Source organism: Callospermophilus lateralis, chromosome 1 (genome assembly GCF_048772815.1).
Source record: "Callospermophilus lateralis isolate mCalLat2 chromosome 1, mCalLat2.hap1, whole genome shotgun sequence".
Lineage (NCBI taxonomy): Eukaryota > Metazoa > Chordata > Mammalia > Rodentia > Sciuridae > Callospermophilus > Callospermophilus lateralis.
This window is the reverse complement of record NC_135305.1, coordinates 147,293,803-147,314,985: the sequence shown is the minus strand read 5'-3', so window position 1 is coordinate 147,314,985 and position 21,183 is coordinate 147,293,803. Positions and strand designations below refer to the sequence as shown.

General features: G+C 40.9%; 1 protein-coding gene and 3 non-coding genes across 6 annotated transcripts; 1 reads left to right on the top strand and 3 right to left on the bottom strand.

Moving 5' to 3' along the window:
• Positions 1-719: 719 nt before the first annotated feature.
• Positions 720-860, bottom strand: LOC143638768 (U4 spliceosomal RNA). Its single transcript, XR_013154627.1, has one exon. It is a non-coding gene; the product is annotated as a U4 spliceosomal RNA (small nuclear RNA).
• Positions 861-1,422: 562 nt separating this feature from the next.
• Positions 1,423-1,563, bottom strand: LOC143638773 (U4 spliceosomal RNA). The gene has a single exon (XR_013154628.1). It is a non-coding gene; the product is annotated as a U4 spliceosomal RNA (small nuclear RNA).
• Positions 1,564-5,789: 4,226 nt separating this feature from the next.
• On the top strand, positions 5,790-21,183 carry Sirt4 (sirtuin 4). 3 transcript variants are annotated; one of them, XM_077105261.1, is made up of 6 exons: positions 5,790-5,849; positions 6,839-6,908; positions 12,389-12,916; positions 16,253-16,547; positions 16,664-16,874; positions 20,741-21,183. In XM_077105261.1, the coding sequence occupies exons 3-5, from the start codon at positions 12,390-12,392 to the stop codon at positions 16,814-16,816; spliced, it is 975 nt and encodes a 324-aa protein (XP_076961376.1). In that variant the 5' UTR covers positions 5,790-5,849; positions 6,839-6,908; position 12,389; the 3' UTR covers positions 16,817-16,874; positions 20,741-21,183. The 3 variants fall into 3 exon arrangements, with proteins under 3 accessions (XP_076961376.1, XP_076961377.1, XP_076961375.1); XM_077105262.1 differs by lacking the exon at positions 6,839-6,908 and having other exon boundaries at positions 5,793-5,849; positions 12,389-12,886; XM_077105260.1 differs by lacking the exon at positions 6,839-6,908 and having other exon boundaries at positions 5,793-5,849.
• On the bottom strand, positions 18,552-18,681 carry LOC143638560 (small nucleolar RNA SNORA19). The gene has a single exon (XR_013154623.1). It is a non-coding gene; the product is annotated as a small nucleolar RNA SNORA19 (small nucleolar RNA).

The window sequence follows — 21,183 nt, the reverse complement described above, 5'->3', positions numbered from 1 at the left end:
TCTTGTGAGAATTAAATGAAGTAAAGCAAATTAAGCACTCTGCACTGAGTCAGGCACGCAGTAAGTGCTCAATACCCAATACTAGGTGTAACTTGGAACTTGGTTGGTCTTCATCAATCATATCCCCCCATTTATCACTGAAATATTTTTTCAGGGATAGCGGGGGGGAGGGGTTACCGGGGATTGAACTCAGGGGCACTCGACCACTGAGTCACATCCCCAGCCCTATTTTGTACTTTATTTAGAGACAGGGCCTCACTAAGTTGCTTAGTGACTCGCTATTGCTGAGGTTGACTTTGAACTGGCGATCCTCCTGTCTCAGCCTCCAGAGCCACTGCGCATCTTATTTGTTGACTAGTTTAGGTTTATCTACAGACTATAAACTTCTTGAAGCAGTGACCAAGTCCAATTTATTAATAGGGCTGCCTTTCCCAGTGCCTTTTGAACTGTGGATGCAGTTACCACCCACCTCGTTTCCGCCAGGTGCCAGAGGAGAAAATAGTAGTCGGAGCAGCAAAGGTGGAGAAATAGTAGTCGGAACAGTAAAGGTGAATCGGACTCGTGCAAAGACTTACTAGTAGAACACCAAAGACACAATCGTGAAAATAACTGAACTAGAGATAGGAAACAGAAAGGGACTCAAAACAATATACAACTGGCAAAAGCGTAGCTAGCACAAACAATACGTAAATGCTTACTTTTAAACCCACAATATTCAGTCTCCGTAGAGACTGTCAAAAATTGCCAATGCCGACTATATTTCAAGTCGTCATGGCGGGGTATTGGGAAAAGTTTTCAATTAGCAATAATCGCGCCTCGGATAAACCTCATTGGCTACGATACTGCCACTGCGCAAAGCTGGCAGACATGACCTCCCCTTCTGCTCTCCCATGGATGATAACTATCTTTACAGTGAGGGTGAACAAAGGCCAGCACACGTGTGGATATAATGTGTTTCTACACGATCAGTTACATCAATGCACCGTTCTCGTGGAAAATTTCTCGTCATTAGATTACTCGTGTCCAATATTCGTTCATATTTTAGAAATAGAGAAGCCGCTGGGGATGCTGGGGACTTTTATGCAAATAAACGTGACGTCATAGAAACGACTCGGTAGAGACTTTCACAAACACCAGCCGCAAAGCGAGAAAGGTGAAAAAACCGGAAAGCACGACTGGTTGAATGGGCGAGTGTAGGAATAAGCACACGGGAGTTGTGCTTTGAGAGAGCAACTAACTAGTCGAAAAACATAATGAAAAGAAGACTTTTGAACAAAATAGCGTAGCATAAGAGTACCTGACATTCTCAACTAAAACTAGGAAACCTCTAAAAGCTTTAAGGAATCCTCTAATGACACTTGGAATTTTCGCTCTCAATTAATCAAGAACAGCGATTCTTATATTTGTACCAACAATATTCAGTCTCCGTAGAGACTGTCAAAAATTGCCAATGCCGACTATATTGCAAGTCGTCACGGCGGGGTATTGGGAAAAGTTTTCAATTAGCAATAATCGCGCCTCGGATAAACCTCATTGGCTACGATACTGCCACTGCGCAAAGCTAAAGAGCAACGCCCACCGGCCTTCGCCCCCAATAAGTGAGGTTCCTATTACACAAAGGCGAGTTTGAGACTACTGGAAAAACTTTAAATTATTGTTTCATTGAAAATTATCCAATCAAGCATAATCGTATGATGAGCTCTCGAAAGTACATAGGTATTTCGGTTGTGATTGAATTTAACGAGGTTTTGGAGCAGATTGTAGCAAAGCACTATGGGAGGTAAGATGCTAATAGACTTATTTCAGAGACTGCAAAGGGAAATTGAGGGAAACCGCCAGAGTCCGTGTATTTTTGGCTCAGTTTTACAGTGTAACTCCCTTCTCTAAGAGGTTTTTTTTGTTTTACTTTGGTTTTTTTTTATTGTGTTATATGCAGGAAAATTAGTGAAATGGTGCGTTCCTGTAATCTCAGATCGCTGTTCTTTACTAGTTGAAGCCAAAAATACCAATTGCTATAAGGATTGCAAGAGGAACATAAATTTGAGGCCAGCCTGGGTAATTTAAAAAGACCCAGTTTCAAAATCAAAAACAAACGGGGTTGAAGGTGTAGCTCAGTGGTAGAGCATGCCTGGGTTTAATCCCCAGTACCAGAATAGATAAATAAATAAAATTTACGTAAAGTACATATAACGTTTACCATCTTAACCAATTTTAAGTGTAAATTCAATGGAATTGAATACATTGCACGATCATAATCACCATTATCTCTAGAACCTTTTTATCTTTCTAAACTAAAACTCTGTCCCCATTAAACTCTTAACTCCTTATTCCCCTCTTCCCTCGCCCCTGGCAAAGGCTATCCCACTTCTTTTAGTATGAATTATGTTTTGGTGAGGGGCGGGGATGGAGGGAACAGGGTCTCTGTAAATTGCCCGGACTGGCCTTGAACTTGCCATCCTCCTGCCTCAGCCTCCTGGGATTACATGTGTATGTCACCAGAGCCCAGCTGTCTCTATGAATTTGACCACTCTAAGTCCCTACATAAAAGTATTGTATGGAATCACACATATTTGTCCTTTTGGGTCAGTTTATTTCACTTAGTATAAAGTTTTTGTGATTTCATCCATGTGTACTATGTATCAGAATTTAATTCCTTTTAAAATTTGAACAATATTCCATTGAATGGATTTTTTAATCCATTCATTCTTTGATGAGTGCTTGGTTATTTCCACTTTGGGGCTATTGTGAATAATGTTGGTATTTGTGTACAAGTATCAGTTTGAATTTATGTTTTAAATTCTTTGGGGTATGTACCTAAGAGTAGAATTTGCTGGATCACATGGCATTTCTATGCTTAATTCAAAAGAGCTTTCTATAAACTTTTTTTTTTTCCTTGCATTGCTGGGGATCAAAATTGGGGACTTATGCATGCAGGCGAGTACTCTATCAGTGAGCTACATCCCCAGGCCTTCTGCAAACACTTTATTTCAGAGGAGAGAGGCTGAAAGGCTATATTTCCACAGAAATGCCACTGTGTATGAATTTGAAGTATGTTTCACCCTCACTGCCTGTTTTTCTTTAGCAGGTAGAAAGTCATTTAAAGTCTAAGTCTAAATCTATTTCCTCCCCAAACTATATTCTCCAAAATACTTTCATTTTGACTTTTGCTATTCATTAAAATTTGAACAATGGTCTCTGAAACACTGACATTTCTCCAGTGTTTCATTTTGTTTGGTACTGGATGATGATGATGATGGATGATGATGATTTTTACCTGGTTTGAACCCCGGAAGGAACTTAACCACTGAGCCACATCTCCAATCCTTTTTAAATATTTTATTTAGAGACAGGGTCTTACTGAGTTGCTTAGGTCCTTGATAAATCGCTGAGGCTGGCTTTGAACTTTCTCAGCCCCCCAATCTGCTGGAATTACAGGTGTGGGTTATTGTGCTCAGTCCAGTACTGGATATTGAACCCAAGGGTGTTTACCAATAAGCTACATCTCCAGCTCTATCTATCTATCTATCTATCTATCTATTTATTTATTTATTTTGAGACACTAAGTTGTTTTGGGCCTCACTAAGTTGCTGAGACTGGTTTCAAACTTGTGATCCTCCTGTCTCAGCCTCCCCAGTTGCTGGAACTACAAGTGTGTGCCACCATGCCCGGTGTAAAAAAATTTCAAACACTAAAAGTTCAATTCAGGTCTAGTGGGGCGCACCTATAATCTCAGCTAAGGAGGCTAAGGCACAAAGATTGCAAGTTTGAGGCCATTTAGCAAGACTTTGCCTCAAAATAAAAATTTTTTAAAGGGCTGGGGATGTAGCTCAGTGGTAAAGCCTAATATCATGTGTTGAGGCCCTGGGGTTCAATCCCCAATAGAGTTTAAAAAAAAAAAATCAAGGGAGAGCTAGGCACAGTGGCCCATGCCTATAATCCTAGTGAGTTGGGAGGCTAAGGCGGGAGGATTACAAATTCCAAGCCAGTCTGGCAACTCAGCAAGACTCTGTCTCAAAATAAAAAATAAAAAGGCTGGGAATGGGCTGGGGTTGTAGTTCAGTGATAGAGCACTTGCTTAGCATGTATGAGGCACTGCGTTTGGTACTCAGCACGGAATCTTAATAAATAAAAAAATAAAATAAAGGTTCATCAACAACTAAAAAAATTTTTTAAAAAATAGGCCTGGGGATTTAAGTCACTGTTAGAACACCTCTGGATTCAATTCCTACTACCATCAATCGATAAATAAAACAAAGGGAAAGAGAGTGAAACTATTTTGACCCTATCATGGGTTTTTATAAAATACCCTTGCGTGCAAGAGATAAAACCCAGGACCTGCCTTATGCTAAGAACATGCTCTACCACTGAGCTACACTCCCAGCCCTGCAATTTTTTAACATATTTTGGTTCTCTCAGCCAATGTGATTAGGTCAACTAAGGCACATAGGGCTGTCAGGGGATTGATTCTTTCTGCTTAGAAGATTCTGTAGATAATGATCTATCCAAGTTGTAGCTGCAGATACTACTCCCAGATTACTTTTTTTTTTTTTTTTTGGTGCTGGGGATTGAACCCAGGTTCTTGTGCATGTGAGGCAAGCACTCTACTGAGCTATGTCCCCAGCCCCCCAGGTTACTTAATGAAGTCAGTTTGCTAATATTTATCTCCATACATAAGATGAGAGGATCAGGAAACACTCTGCCTCCAGCTTCCTTATTTTTCCTCTTGGCTTCAGCTTTTATTTTATTATATATATATATTTTTTTTCAATGGATCCTTTATTTATTTATATGCGGGGCTGAGGATAGAACCCAGGACCTCACACACTCCAGCTCCTTATTTATTTATTTTAATGTAGTGCTGAGGATCGAACTTGATGCCTCACATGTGCTAAGCAAGTACTCTACCACTGAGCTACAACCCCAGCCCTTCAGTTCTTCTTGAAGTAAGGTAAGAACTTTCTTAGATGAGCTTTCTTAGACTCTGCTAGATTGTGTTCTAAATATATATTTTAGTTGATGTCTTACTTAGGTGTAGCAGTTCTCACTGGCCACATGTAAACAGACTTAATACCCAGGCATCTGTTCAGATCAATTAAATTAGAATCTCTGAGGTGGAGGAGACACAGGCATTGTGGGATTAATTTAACTAAAACATAGAAATAATATTGGAGGTGTCAAATGAGTCCACGTATATAGGTGATTTTTTTTTTTTTTTAAGAGAGAGGGGAGAGAGAGAGGAGAAGACAGAGAGAGAGAATTTTTTTTAATATTTATTTTTTAGTTATTGGCGGACACAACATCTTTGTATGTGGTGCTGAGGATCGAACCCGGGCCGCACGCATGCCAGGCAAGCTAGCTACCGCTTGAGCCACATCCCCAGCCCTATAGGTGATTTTAATCATATTAACTTGTGTGAATCTTATTTTGTCATAACCCACTACAAAGTGTTTTACCCATAGCCGCAAACTCGATTCCATTGTTTTGAATGCTAAGGAACATGAACACTGAAGACAAAGATGAGTCAAGTGTAGACCCGTTTCTAAAAGCATCTATTAAGCATCTAACTTATCGCTGTTTGGACGGGCTGTTTTGCACCCAATACTTTGGTACCTAAGCTCTAACTACTTCCTTCTGAAAGACAAGGCCCAGCTGAGCGCCCACACCAAGATTCCAAACCTCTGACCAGGAGAGATGGACAGGGGGCGCTCGCGGACGATAATGGGTCCCGTGGGATTGTGGGACTTGTAGTTTTCCTTGCATCAGTTCCTTTCACGAACTACAATTCCCAAGATGCACCGGTAGCCGAACAGCCCCCCTGTCAGGGGTGAGGTGTCCCCTAAGCGGCGAAAGTAAGTGTGTTTTGAGCGGGCTGCAGGTTTCTGGAAGTTGTGCATTTCTTGTAAGGGTTTCACTTTTCCTCTTTGCCCTTGGTGGGGTCTGGAAGAGAGTCTCTCTTCCCGTGGGACGTGTTTTCCGGCGGCGAGTCTCTGGTCCTTCGGTCTCAGGGAAGAGCTGTGTCCTTGTTCAGTTCGCGCGTTGAGGTGGGATGTCCCGGAGAAAGCGGGGTGGTGAACTTAGGTCTGGAAAGCCAGGCCTAAAATAGTGATGGCATATGGGATGCGTGTCACTAGAGAAGTTGTAGCTAACATGCAGGGGTCTGGTCTTTTTCTTCTTTTTTTTTTCTGTGTCCCAGCAGCAGAATTTATAATGGAGAGGTAACAAGAAATATGGGGGAAACGAAGAAATGAAAGGGGTGTGGGATTAATTACATGAATAAAATCAAAAGCCTGAAAGGTCTGAGCAATGAATTTTATCAAAACCTGACAGTTTGGGTTGGGGAGGTGTAACTCAGAGGTGGAGGAGTGCTTGCCTCTAGCATGCAAGAGAGGCTCTGGGTTCATTTCCCCCAGTGCCGGGAAAAATGAAAATAAATAAATTTTTAAAACCCTGACGTACTACAATTCAAACGTGCCCCTCTTGGCTTAGGAAGAAATGAGATATAATTTTGAATTATAAAACAGGAAGTAGGTTTCTGGAACACGTACTCCCCCATGGGATAATATTGACCAGAAATATAAATTTAACTCTTCTATAGCGACATCTTTAAATGTAGTCATAGGTGGAATAATAGTACGCTACAGAGATTTAAATAATACATTGGGGTTAGGTGGCTGGAGACATATCTCAGTGTAAACCACTTGCATGTACAGGGCCCTAAATTCAATCCCAAACATCACTCCTCCCAAGAAAAAGAATATTGGGGTAATTCATTAGCCTTTTGGAATATATAAGGATTCATTTCTTTCTTTCTTTCTTTCTTTTTTAATTTATTTTTTAGTTCTTGGCAGACACAACATCTTTGTTTGTACGTGGTGCTGAGGATCGAACCCGGGCCGCACGCATTCCAGGCAAGCGCGCTACCACTTGAGCCACATCCCCAGCCCCAGGATTCATTTCTGACCAGCCATTTTTTTCTGTTACAGAATAGATCTTATGTTATGTTAGAATCCAGCTTTACCAGATTTCCCCCACCCTTTATTTATTTATTTACTGTGGCACTGGGGATTAAACCCATCACTGAGAGCAGCCCCAGTCCTAGCCTAGCCAAATCTTATTTCCCTGGTAGTATGCTCACCTAGCATGTTAGGTTTGATCCCCAGTACTGCAAAAAAAAAAAAAAAAAAAAAAGACTCTTATGTAATAATCTTATGGTTAGATAAGACTTTATTTTGTGGGAGGGATGAAAGATTCTTGACAAAAAATTATTAAAAAGATAATAAAGAAGGTGGGCTTACTTCAGATTGGATTCAAAGGACCCAGGACAGGTTCTGGAATCAGTTTATACTGCTGAGGGCCAGTTGTTAAATATTTGGGAATTTACTAACCAGTTGTTAAATCACTTGTAGTCTGAAATTGGCCATAATAGGAATTTTTCTTTTCCTTCTTGGGTGTGGAAGCCAGTTTAACCGCATTTCTCTGGCAAAGGTCAGTGTTTCTCTGTAAACCTGGAACCCTAATGTTCAAGACATCCCTGAGTTATCAGATTGTTAACTAGCTCACACCCTTCCCAATTTTACAGGATATTGATTTTGATTTAAAAGAAAACACATTATCAGGTGCAGTGACACACACCTGTAATCCCAGCAATTTGGGAGGCTAAGGCAGAGGATCGAAGCTCAAGGCCAGTCTCAGCAACTCAGTGAGACCCTGTCTCAAAAAATAAAAAGGGCTGGGGGCATGGCTCTGTGGTAATGCCCCTTGGTTAAATCCCTGGTACCAAAAACAAACAAATAAACAAAAAAAAAAATCCACACTTTGTAATGGGGTCTGGGGGGTAGCTAAGTGGTCTAGTGCAATTGAGACCCTGGGTTCAATCTTCAGCACCAAAAGAACAAAAACAAAACCACTGTAGGATGGGAGAAGGGGAGGAGGGGAAGAGGCTGTATCTTTTCTGTCATGTCAGATACATTGATTCATTTTGAGTCCCTTGAAGTCATTTCATTGATTCATTATGAGTTGATTGATTATGAGTTGATAAGCATGGATAAGTAAGGTCTGGATAGATGTCTTTCTTAGATTACAGAAAAACCTATGCTTCTTTCAAGCACACTTTTCTAATATTTAAATATCCTTATTTTCCATAAAACAGTATTGTATGCATTTCTGATAAATTCTTACTCCTCAGCACTTTCTCAATATCAAGCTCTCATTGGCTCTCATTAACCTCTGCATAATACTTCAATGTGCAGATTAGCTGATTAGTAGATACTTTGGGTTGGCAGCTTCCCAAAAGGGCTTGATATCTCATCAGTAGGAGCTGGGGATGCACTTACCTAGTATGTGCAAGGCCCTGAGTTAGAATTTCATCAGTAATCTGCTACTGAATATAATTTAGGGTGGACATTTTGGGGGAAAATAAAGATACCAGCCAATCTTGTCTTTATTTGTGGGTTTATCTTTTTTGTGTGACATACTGGGTATTGGACCTAGGCCTTATGCATTTAATGCAAATGCCATACCCCTGAGCTACATCCCCAGCCCTATTCCCTCCCCTCAGCCACCCTCCTAACTCCTGGTACTGATGATTGAACCCAGGAGTGCTCTTATCACTGACTTCTGACCCAACCATTTTTTTATTTTGAAACAGGGTCTAACTAACTATAGTGTCTAGGCTGGCTTTTAACTTGCAATCCTTCTGCTCTGTTTAAAAATTTTATTTTGAGCCAGGGTGCTAAATTGTCCAGAGTGGCCTCAAATTTGTGATTCTTTTGTCTCAGCCTCCCAAATTCTGAGATTACAAACACACCACTGCATTGGCTATCTATGGATTATTATTATTATTATTATTTATTGTTATTATTAATTTTTCAGTGCTGGGAATGGAACCCAGGGCTGCAACCATGTTAGGCAAGAGTTCTACCAATAAGTTCACCCCTGCTTATTTGTGGGTTCTTGACAGAGACCCTGGTTCTCTCTGACTTGGGTATATATTTTTTCTTCTTTCTTTGCCTCAGTTATCTCCAGCCTATAGTTTGGTTTTGTCTGTTTTTGGTTTGGTTGTTTGTTTTTTCAGGACTTAGCCCTTATTTATCTCTGTTCTGTTGATAATCATGAGCCCTTGGGTTCAGTTTTGTCTAAATCTAGGGCAACATGAGGGCACTGGATTACTAAGTTGTTTGGCCTAATTCACTTTGCACATTTAATTTGAAATATATTTTTCTCCAAATACTATATAATTGCTGAAATGGTTCAGATATTGGGATTTTTGTCTACCTTTACAAGAAAACTTTCCATGTTTTAGCTTCTCTTCACACTTCCATTCTAAGCTGTTAAAATTTACAGGATTTAAGGATATAGCCTTCATCTCATGGCTTTTGGCACCTTTGTACTCCTGTTGTCCTGGCTACATCAGGGTATCTTCAATCCACACATTTCTCTAAAGAATTAGCCATCATTGAATTTCAACCATTAGCAGTTCTTGGGCTGAGGGTGTAGTTCGGTGGTAGAGCTCAGTGGCAGAGAGCATGCTTAGTGTGTGGGAAGCCCTGTGTCCAATCCACAGCACAAAATAAAGAGATTTTTGGCTAATTGTTTCATTTATATACTCCTATCCTCTTCATCCTTCTCATTATTTTTAAACAAATTCTTTCAGATATATCATTTCATCCAAAATCTTAATATAAAACTATATGAGAGGAGAACTTTTTAAGCCAGGTATGGTGGTGTGTACCAGTAATCCCAGGTACTTGGGAGAATGAGGCCAAAGGATCGCTTGAGCCCAGGAGTTTGAGGCCAGCCTGGCAATGTAGCAAGACCCCATCTCTTTTAAAATACACACACACACACACACACACTTTTAAAGAATTACAAATACCGTCTGTCATATGCATTAAAAAATTAACTTGGTGGGGCTGTTACTCAGTGGTAGAGTGAATGTTTAGCATGCACAAGACCCTGGGTTCAAGCTCCACATCCCAAAAAAACAAATAATAATTTCTTACTATCATGAATATACTGTTTGTTTTGTTTTGGTACCAGGGATTGAACTCAGGGGCTCTCAACCACTGAGCCACATCCCCAGCCCTATTTTGTATATTATTTAGAGACAGGGTCTCACTGAGTTGCTTAGCACCTTGATTTTGCTGAGGCTGGTTTTGAACTCAAAATCTTCCTGCCTCAACCTCCTGAATCACTGGGATTAAAGTTGTGTGCCATTGCGCCTGACTCAATATCCTGTTGATGTTCAGTTTTTCAATTGTCATATTGAAAAAATGTCATAGAATGTCTTTTTTTTTTTTTTTTTTTTTTTTGGTATGAGGGATAAATCCAAGGGTGCTTAACCATTCAGCCATATCCCTAACCCTTTTTATTTTTCCTTTTGAGATGGGGTCTCACTAGGTTGCTTATAGCCTCACAGAGTTGCCGAGGCTGGCTTTAAACCTGCCGTTCTCTTCCCCAGCCTCCCAGGCTGCAAGAATTATAGGTGTGCATTACCACACTTGCTTAGAATGTCATATATTTTAAAAATTTTTTTTAAGTTGTCAATGAACCTTTATTTTATTTATTTATATGTGGTGCTGAGAATCGAACCCAGGGCCTCATGCTAGGCAAGCACTCTACTACTGAACTACAACCCCAGCCCAGAATGTTATATTTTTATTTATTTATTTATTTATTTTGATAATTTTTTTAATATTTATTTTTTTTAGTTTTCGGTGGACACAATGTTGTTCATATGTGGTGCTGAGGATCGAACCCGGGTCGCACCCATGGCAGGCGAGCGCGCTATCGCTTGAGCCACATCCCCAGCCCATGTTATATATATATATATATATATTTTTTTTTTAAGAGAGAGAGAGAGAGAGAGAGAGAGAGAGAGTGTTTTTAATATTTATTTTTTTTTAGCTATCGGCGGACACAACATCTTTGTATGTGGTGCTGAGGATCGAACCCGGGCCGCACGCATGCCAGGCGAGCGCGCTACCCAGCCCCCGCATGTTATATTTTTAAAGTTGGTTTGAATCAGCATCCAGATAAGTTCTATATAGTAAATTGTTGGTGTTTTTTTAAATCTCTTTTAATTTTAATTCATTTTCTTTTTTGTTTTTTTTTAATCTTTATTTATTTATTTTTATGTGGTTGCCGAGGATCGAACCCAGTGCCTCACACATGTGAGGCTGGCTCTCTACCACTGAGCTACAGCCCCAGCCCCTTAATTCTTCTTCATATCTATCTTATGTAATTTATTTGTAGAAGAAACTGATTTGTTTGTCCTGTAGAGTTTCAGTTTCCAATGGCCTGGACTTTGCCAGGTGACAAATGCTATCGTTTATACAATGTTCTATTCTCTGTATTTCCTATAAATTATTAATTAGAGATTTGATCAGAATCAAGTCTGATTTTTTTTGGCCAAGACCTCATCTTAGGCAGTCTTCCATCAAAAGTCTCATAGTTCTCAATGTTTCTCTGTAATTTAAAAAAATTAATTATTTATTTTGCAGTGCTGAGGATTAAACCTATTTAATTAAATATTAAACACGTTAGGCAAATGCTCTACCACTGAGCTACACCCCCAGCCCATCTTTTTGAAATCTTAGCAGCTTTTGATGCTCAATGTCTATTTTTTACCTCTTATTTTTCAGCTATGAAAATGAATGAATTCGCTGGGTGTGGTGTCACACACCTGTTATCCCAGTGACTCAGGAGGCTGAGGTAGGAGGATCACAAGTTTGAGGCCAGCCTCAGCAACTTAGTGAGGCACTCCAACAACTTAGGGAGACCTTGTCTCAAAGTAAAAAAAATAACAATAAAAAATAAGTGCTGGGAATGTAGCTCAGTGGTAAAAATGCTTTGGGGTTCAATCCCTAGTACCAGAAAAAAAAATTGAAAGATGGATTTTTTGCATATGCTTTAACATTCTCCCTTTCTCCTGCCACTGCTAACTATAAATCTACTTTCTATGTCTATAGCTCTGCCTATTCTGGACATTTCATATAAGTAGAATCATATAATATTTGTCTTTTTGTAGCTGACTTCTTACACTTAGCCTAATGTTTTCAATGTCCATCCATGTGATAGTATGTATGAGAACTTTTTTTTTTTTTTTTTCCCCCAGTGATGGAGATTGAGTCCTGGGTGCTATATCACTGAGCTACATTCCCAGTCCTGTTTTTTATTTTGAAACAGGATAAGTTTCCCATGCTGACCTTGAATTTGTGATTCTCCTGCCTCAGCCTCTTCAGTAGCTGGATTCTAGCTTCATTCATTTTTTACTGCAGAATGACACTCCACTGAACAGATAGATCACATCTTGTTTTTTCTTTCATCCGTTAGTGGTTACCTTTGTTTGCAAAACTCATCTTCTCACATGAAGTTTCTTTTTCTCTAGAATGAGGATGAGCAGTGGGTTGACGTTCAAGTCAACAAAAGGCAGTTGGATCAGAAACCTCAGGCGGCAGTGCTCATGCAGATCTGTTGAGTTCTTTGTGCCATCAAGTCCTCCTTTGGACCCTGAGAAGGTCAAAGAATTACAGCGCTTCATCAGTCTTTCCAAGAAACTCCTTGTGATGACGGGGGCAGGGATCTCAACTGAGTCAGGGATCCCAGACTACAGGTCAGAAAAGGTGGGACTTTATGCCCGCACTGACCAGAAGCCCATCCAGCATGGAGATTTTGTACGGAGTGCTCCAATCCGTCAACAGTACTGGGCAAGAAACTTTGTGGGCTGGCCTCGGTTTTCATCCCACCAGCCGAACCCTGCACACTGGGCTCTGAGCAACTGGGAGAAACTCGGAAAACTTCATTGGCTAGTGACACAAAATGTGGATGCCTTGCACACCAAGGCCGGGAGTCAGCGCCTGACAGAGCTCCACGGATGCATGCACAGGTGCAGGAAGTCTAGTTTGAACGTGGCAATGTGTGTTCTGTGAGACCAGAACCTTTGTTATCTTAATTAAGGTGTATTAGATCCTGAGAAAAAGATTTGGAAGCAAATTGTTTAGTTTAGAGTTGATCCTGGTAAACTCAGTCGGGGAGTAGGGACACAAAAAAGTGGGGACAAGGAAGGGTTTGTTCAGGGCTGGGGATATGGCCCAGTGCTAGAGCACTTGCCCAGCATCCCGAGGCTCAGGGTTTGATTCCCCAGCACTAGTGGGGGAAATACGTATGGGTTACTATTTTGATCAGATGAGCTCAGTCCTGCCAGGACTCTGTGTCTAGAACAAGCTTCAGAATTATCTCTTTGAAAGTGAAGGAAGCTAGGGTGTTTATCCACCATTTCTCATGCCTCCCTGGTCCACAGTTGCTCTTGGGGAATTATTTCCCTACCACTTTACTCTGCTTCTCTCAAGAAGGCTACCATGGTTATGGAACATTCTAGGCAAAAGAGACACAGGAAGCTGCTTATAAGAATATTGTGTCCCTGTGGCTTCCAGGGTGTTCTGGGATGTACATGAGCAGAACCAAAAGTTTATGCTACAAACTGCTGGGTCTCCAGCACTTAGACACACAGAACACAGGATAGTTCTGACTACAATCAGAACTCTAAATAATTAGAGGTGGAATGAATACACGGGTAGGGGATTGTACCTACAGCCTTGGCAATGACTTGTAGCTAATTGGAGACTATTTCTTTATCTTTATGTCCCTGAGAGCCTCCTCTGAGAACTAAAATCAGCCTGCCAATCGTGAATTATTTCCTGGGTGCCTGTGTTATGCGTATTGGCATGCCACCTAGTCGTGTGAATAAGAGGTGGTCTACTTTATATGCAGGAATTCTGTTTGGTGGGGGAGACACAAAAATAGCATGTTTAGCAACAAACAACTCAACATGTATTTGTTAAATTGTGTGGTCCTTGGTATATATGATGTGCACGTTCAAAGAAACAGATGTAGCGAAGATTGGCATAATTGAGAAAGCTTGTATGGGTAAAGTGGGGGCTTGAGACTGATTCAAATTTGACTTAGGCAAAGGATTCTGGGAAAAAAGGGCTTTCTAAATGAAGGGAGTTCATAGAGCCCAGGGGAGTCAGGCCTGACCTCTATGGAGGGTTTGGGAATGGTGACTAGTGTGAAATCAGATTTTGAGAGGGGCTAGACCCAAATTGGTTGCAATTGAAAATCAGACAGCGTAGTTTGGGTCTGTTGTGACACAAAGGGTTTCTGAGCAAGAGAGCAACAACATGATAAAAATAACACTGGAGAAAGGCTAGACAGGACTAGAAAGAGTGGGTTAAGGGAGGTCAGCCTGAAGGACCCAGATTATGGGGTTATTGGGGGAATTAGAGAATTAATGATACCTATATGTTCATGTTAAAAATACATAAAAACCTTTATCTCATAATCAAAATTTCAAAATTCACAAAAGTGGAGACTAAGTACCCATAAACCATCCCCCAGATTCAAAAATTTTGTTTTTCTTTTGGTACTGGGGATTTAACCCAGGGGTGTTTTACCACTGAGCCACATTCCCATACCTTTTTTTTGTTTTTTTTATTTTGAGGCAGGGTCTCACTAAGTTGCTTAGGACCTCACTAAGTTGCTAAGGTTAGCCTTCAAAGATTTTTCTTTTTCTCCTTTGATACCTGTGATTGAATTCAGGGGCACTCAACTACTAAGCCACACCCCCAGCCCTATTTTGTATTTTATTTATTTTAATTTGTTTTTGAAGTTGTAAGTGGACAGCATGCCTTTATTTTTGTTTGTTTATTTTAATGTGGTGCTGAGGATCAAACCCAGTTCCTCACACGTGATAGGCAAGTGCTCTGCCACTGAGCCACATCCCCAGCCCTATTTTGTATTTTATTTAGAGACAGGGTCTCACTGAATTGCTTAGGGCCTCACTTTTGCTGAGGCTGACTTTGAACTCATGATCCTCCTGCTTCAGCCTCCCTGGCTGCTGAGATTATAGGCATGCACCATCTTGCTCTGCTAGGATTGATCTTTTTTTTTTTTTTAATATTTTTTTAGTTGTCAGTGGACCTTTATTTATATGTGCTGCTGAGAATCGAACCCAGTGCCTCACACATGCTAGGCAAGCACTCTACCACTGAGCTACAACCCCAGCCCTGGGATTGATCTTAATAGGATAGTCAAGGAGATGTGGAGATGGAACTAGGGTTTGGAGAAGGTAGGAGTAGAGTCACAGAGGAGGCAGCCATTATACAGAGACACTGAAATAGGAGAGAGCTTCAACCAACAAGGAGAACATAGAAAACAGGGTGGAGGACTGAGGAGTATCTAGAGGTGGAACCAACTATACCCCCTTTCATTCTTTCTTTTCTTTTTATGTTTTTAGAGGCAGGATCTCATTGCCCAGGCTGACCTCAAACTCCTGAGCTCAAGCCATCCTCCTGTCTTCACCTCCAAGTAGCTAAAACTGCACGTTTTTGTTTCCTTCAACAGCTATTTATGTGAGCTCCCAATCACTACATTGGATGCAGGCACTATTGTGGGAGGTGGGCATTAGGGCAGAGGCCAAAGGACTCAACATGCTTGCTCTCACAGAGTTCATGTCCAGGTGATGAGAAGTGAGAAGATAACCTGAAGGGGCTGTTTTAGGTTTGGTCGATTTTTGTTTTTTTAGCAGTATTAAGGATGGAACCCAGGTCCTTGCACATGCTACACACATTGCCTGCCACTGAGCTATGCCCCCAGCCAAGAAAAGTGTCTTAAAGAGAAGAGGGTGATAATGACAAATAAAGTAGGTGAACACAGTGCAGAATGAAGGGGAAAAGCACTTGTTCAGGCGCTCAGGAAATCATAAGGTACAGCATTTGCTGTTATAAGGATAGAAGTGAGCCGGACATGGTGTGTTGCACACCTGTAATCTCAGTGGCTTGGGAGGCTGAGGCTGGAGGATCGCAAGTTTGAGACCAGCCTCAGCAACTGAACAAGACCTTAACAGGGAGACCCTGTCTCTAAATAAAAAATAAAAAGGGCTGGGGATGTGGTTCAGTGGTTAAGCACCCGTGGGTTCAATCGCTAGAAGATAAAAGCGAGCTAGTGGAAGCCTAAGCAGGGGGTGTATAGTAAGGAAACAGATGTACATTACTTGCTCTAGAAGACTAGTGGTAGAATAGGAGGAAAGACCACAAATCCACAGGAGATCATGAAAATGGAGGCCTAAGATGGGGAAAATCAGTGTGTTAGGAAAAGAAAGTGGGGGAGACTGACACTGTCTCAGTAGGGAGCACCTATAGCAGATTTGTGCCTCCAAGGAGAGAGCATTCAGTGGCCTCATCTTTGGTTTCAGGGTCCTCTGCTTGAACTGTGGTGAGCAGACTCCCCGTGGAGTGCTGCAAGAGCGCATCAAACTTCTGAATCCCACTTGGAACGCCGAGGCCCAGGGCCTGGCGCCCGACGGGGACGTCTTTCTCTCGAAGGAGCAGGTGCAGAGCTTCCAGGTCCCCTCCTGTGTTCGATGTGGAGGTCTTCTGAAACCTGATGTCGTGTTCTTTGGGGACACAGTGAACCCTGACAAGGTTAATTTTGTGCACAGGCGTGTGAAAGAAGCCGACTCCCTGTTGGTGGTGGGATCGTCCTTACAGGTATGACTGGTCAGAGTGGTGACTGACCTTTGGTGGGCTGGGGCGTCCTGGAGGCTCCTGTATTCGGTTGTCTTTTCTTGGATCTAGACCTCTTACATGTGTCTTCTGCTGGGCAGGTGTACTCTGGTTACAGGTTTATCCTCACTGCCCGAGAGAAGAAGCTACCAATCGCCATACTGAACATCGGACCCACACGATCAGATGACCTGGCATGTCTGAAGCTCAATTCTCGTTGTGGAGAGTTGCTGCCTTTAATAGACCCATACTGACTCAGCCTGACGTTCCAGATCCAGAAACAGGGCTTTCCTTTGGATCCTGCTGCTGAAGGTACGTGCCTTCTCAATTCCCACTTGACAGAGTACTGGGGTGTGCTTACAAGATACAGATATTTCTAGGCTTCTTTTTTTTTTTTTTAATATTTATTTTTTTTTTAATTCTCGGCGGACACAACATCTTTATTTGTATGTGGTGCTGAGGATCGAACCCAGTGCTGCGTGCATGCCAGGCAAGCGCACTACTGCTTGAGCCACATCCTCAGCCCTTCTAGGTTTCTTAACATACGGTCATTGGACCCTGAGGCACTTAAGCACTGAGCCATATCTCCAGCCCCCCCTTTTTTTTTAATATTTTATTTACATTTTAGTTTTCAGCGGACACAACATCTTTGTTTGTATGTGGTGCTAATAAGGATCGAACCCGGGCCGCACCCATGCCAGGGGAGCACGCTACTGCTTGAGCCACATCCACAGCCCCTTTCCAGCCCTTTTTATATTTTATTTAGAGGTAGGGTCTTGCTAAGTTGCTTGGGGTCTTACTAAGTTGATGAGGCTGATCTTGAACTCACAATCCTTCTGCCTCAGCTTCCCAAGCCATTATATAGGTATGTGCCACCATGCCTAGCAACATATGGACATTTTTTTTTTAACTTTTTCTTTTTCTTTTTTTAGTTGTAGGTGGATACAATACCTTTATTTTAATGTGGTGCTAAGGATTGAACTCAGTGCCTCACGTGTGCTAGGCCAGTTCTCTACCACTGAGACACAACCCCAGCCCCCATACGGTCATTCTTAAGCTAGCTTCTTAAGAAAGACTATGACTGGGCTGGGGATGTGGCTCAAGCGATAGCGCGCTCACCTGGCATGCGTGCGGCCCAGGTTCGATCCTCAGCACCACATACAAACAAAGATGTTGTGTCTGCCAAAAACTAAAAAAATATTAAAATTCTCTCTCTCTCTCTCTCTCTCTCTCTCTCTCTCAAAAAAAAAAAAAAGAAGAAAGAAAGAAAGACTATGATTTTCAAATTCTTGCTATAAAACTATTTAAGACACTAGAATAGTTATGTGCCATTGATTCCCCCTGCTTTCTTTTGGGTGCTAGGGATTGAACCCAGGGCCTAACATGTTAACCAGGTACTCTGCCACTGATCTTTACCCTCAAGAATTTTTTTTTTTTTTTTTTTAAGAGTGAGAGAGAGGGAGAGAGAGACAGAATTTTTTTTTAATATTTATTTTTTAGTATTTGGCGGACACAACATCTTTGTCTGTATGTGGTGCTGAGGATCGAACCCGGGCCGCACACATGCCAGGCGAGCGCACTACCGCTTGAGCCACATCCCCAGCCCCCCTCAAGAATTTTTTTGATGTTATTGTTGTAAATGGACACAATACCCTTATTTATTTATTTTTAATTTTTATGTGGTGCTGAGAATCGAACCCAGTGTCTCACACATGCTAGGCAAGCGCTCTGCCACTGAGCCACAACTCCAGCCCCCAAAATCCCATTTTTAAAATAACCATTTTATTGAGATATAACTCACATATCATAGAGTTTACCTTTTAAAATGTACAACTGAGTAGTTTTTATATTTTAAAAAATTTTCCATAAAATCTATTAAATTGAGAATTATACTTTCTATGAGGTAGATACTAAAACATCTGAAATTTAATTCATTAATATACAAAAACATCATAAAAGAAATACAAATTTATCCTAAAGTTTCTTGATACTTGTCTGAAGGTGACCGACAGCTTGGCCAAGTTAGTCATGCTGCTAGTTTACCTCCAAATGTTAATTTAGTGCATTAGAAATATCTTTTCTCTTGATATAAAAGAAAAAAAGACAATGAAATGTGAACCTGAGTTGTTTTTAGTGCACTTGCAAAGTTATCCATTGATTACTACTCATTTCGGAACACTGGAACATTTTCATCATCCCCCCAAAAAAACCTTGAACCCATTAGCAGTCATCCCCATCACTGCTGCCACCACCCAGCCTCTGGGAACAATTAATCTTTCTGTATCTGCCTGTTCTGGATATTTCCTGTAGTGTGTGGCTTTCTGTGTGGTTTATCCACTTAACATAATGTATTCAAGATTCATCCATATTATAGTATATTTCAGTACTTCATTTTTTTCTTTTTTCATGGTACTGGGGATTGAGTCCTACCACTGAGCTACACCCACAGTCCACTGATTGATTGTGGTACTGGGGATTGTGAACTCAGTGCTTGCTACATCCCCAGTTTTATTTTATTTTTTAAATTTTTGAGACAAGGTCTTGCCAAGTTGCCCATGGTAGCCTTGAATTTACAGTCCTCTTGCCTCAGTCTCCCTGAATAGCTGGGATTATAGGAATGTACTACCATGCTCAGTTTTTTTCTTTTCTTTCATTCTTTCTTTCCTACTTTCTTTCTTTCTTTTTTTTGTGTGTGGTAGGGGGATGCTGGAGATTGAATCCAGGGCCTCTTACATACTAGTCAAGTGCTCTACCACTGAACTACATCCTCAAACCCCTTAATTCCTTTTTTTTTAATATTTATTTTTTTTTAGTTTTCGGTGGACACAACATCTTTGTTTGTATGTGGTGTTGAGGATCGAACCCGGGTAGCACGCATGCCAGGAGAGCGAGCTACCGCTTGAGCCACATCCCCAGCCCTCCCTAAATTCCCTTTTTATGGTTGAATAATATTTCATTGTATAGACACACAATTAATGACTTCATCAGTTAATGAACATTTGGTTGTTTCCACATTTTTTTGAGTGTGCTGGGAATCAAATCCAGGGTTTACATGTGCCAAGCAAGTGCTCCACCACTGAGCCAGACCCACAGCCGTCTATTTTTTGGCTATTATGAATGATGCTGTTGTAAACATTTGGGTACAAATTTTTCTATGGAATTATATTTTCATTTATATATAGCTGGGAATGGAATTGATAGGTCTTCAAGGCTATTTCCCAAAATGTCTGTCCCATTTTTTACATTCCCGCCAGCAATACACAAGGGCTCCAATTTCTCCACATACTTGTCAACACTTATTGTAATGTATTTTGTGTTATAGCCATCTTTGTGGGTGTGAATTGGTATTTCTTTGTTTTTATTTGTATTTCCCTAATTTCAACTAATGATGTTGAACATCTTTTCGTGTGCTTACTCGTCACCTACATTTCTCATTTGGAGAAATATTTATTTAAATCCTTTGCCCATTTTTTTGGTGGGGGGTTTACTGGGGATTTTACCCAGGAGTGCTTTACCACTGAACTGCGTCCCCAGTCCTATTTTTATTTACTTATTTTTAATATTTTTTCTTAGTTATACATGGACACAATTTTGTTTATTTACCTTTTATGTGGTGCTGAGGATTGAACCCAGTGCCTCAAATGCGCGAGGCAAGTGCTCTGCCACTGAGCCACAACCCCAGCTATTTATTTTTTTGAGACAGGGTCTCACTCTGTTGCTTAAGGATTTGCTAATTTGCTAAGGCTGGCCTCAAACTTGGAATCTTCCTACCTCAATCTCCCAGTTTTTAACTTTAAGCAGTTAAGCAGTTTTTAACTTTTAGCAAAGTGTTACTTTTAAAAATGTTTTCAGTTGTAGATGGACACAATACCTTTGTTTTATTTTTTTTTATTTATTTTTTTGGTGCTGAGGATTGAACTCAGTGCCTCTGATGTGCCAGGCAAACACCCTACTACTGAGCCACAACCCCAGCCCCAGTTTTTAACTTTTTGGTTTTTTTTTTTTTGTAGTTGCAGATGGACAGCATGCCTTTATTTTGTTTTTTAACTTCTTTGAACTGATACATAAAAGTGTAACAGTTGTACATAGTGCCATGTAGGTAGGCTAATGTTCACAATTATTCCCTCCACCCCATTCCCAGCTTATCTTGGCATTAACTTGTTCCATTTCTTTTTCAGATCCCTCAAGAGTCACCCCCTTTTCCTCCAACTAATTGAAGTAGAGGGCAGAAAACCAACTTTTTTCTGCCAGCCAATCTCTGAACTGGGCAGGTTTCAGAGCCAAGAAGTTAAAGTGTTTAAGCTGATGAGATTTGCCTCTGAAGAAAGTCTTTTCCAGAGAAGCAGCTGCTCTTGATGGGAAAACTGCATTCATTTCCTTTTTAATGCCACATGGCAGAAGAAATAGCCTGGGAAATACGTAGGCCACAGTAGTTTAAACCAGGGATCTTACTACATCAGGGTTACCATAAGGGTAGAAGGAAATGACTTAATTTATATAATTCCTAATAGTTGTTTCTTTAACTGAACCATCTGATACACACACACACACACTTTTTTAAATAAAATGAGAAATAGCATGAACTTTTTATTAAAGAATAAAGTAATAATTTTTAATAGTA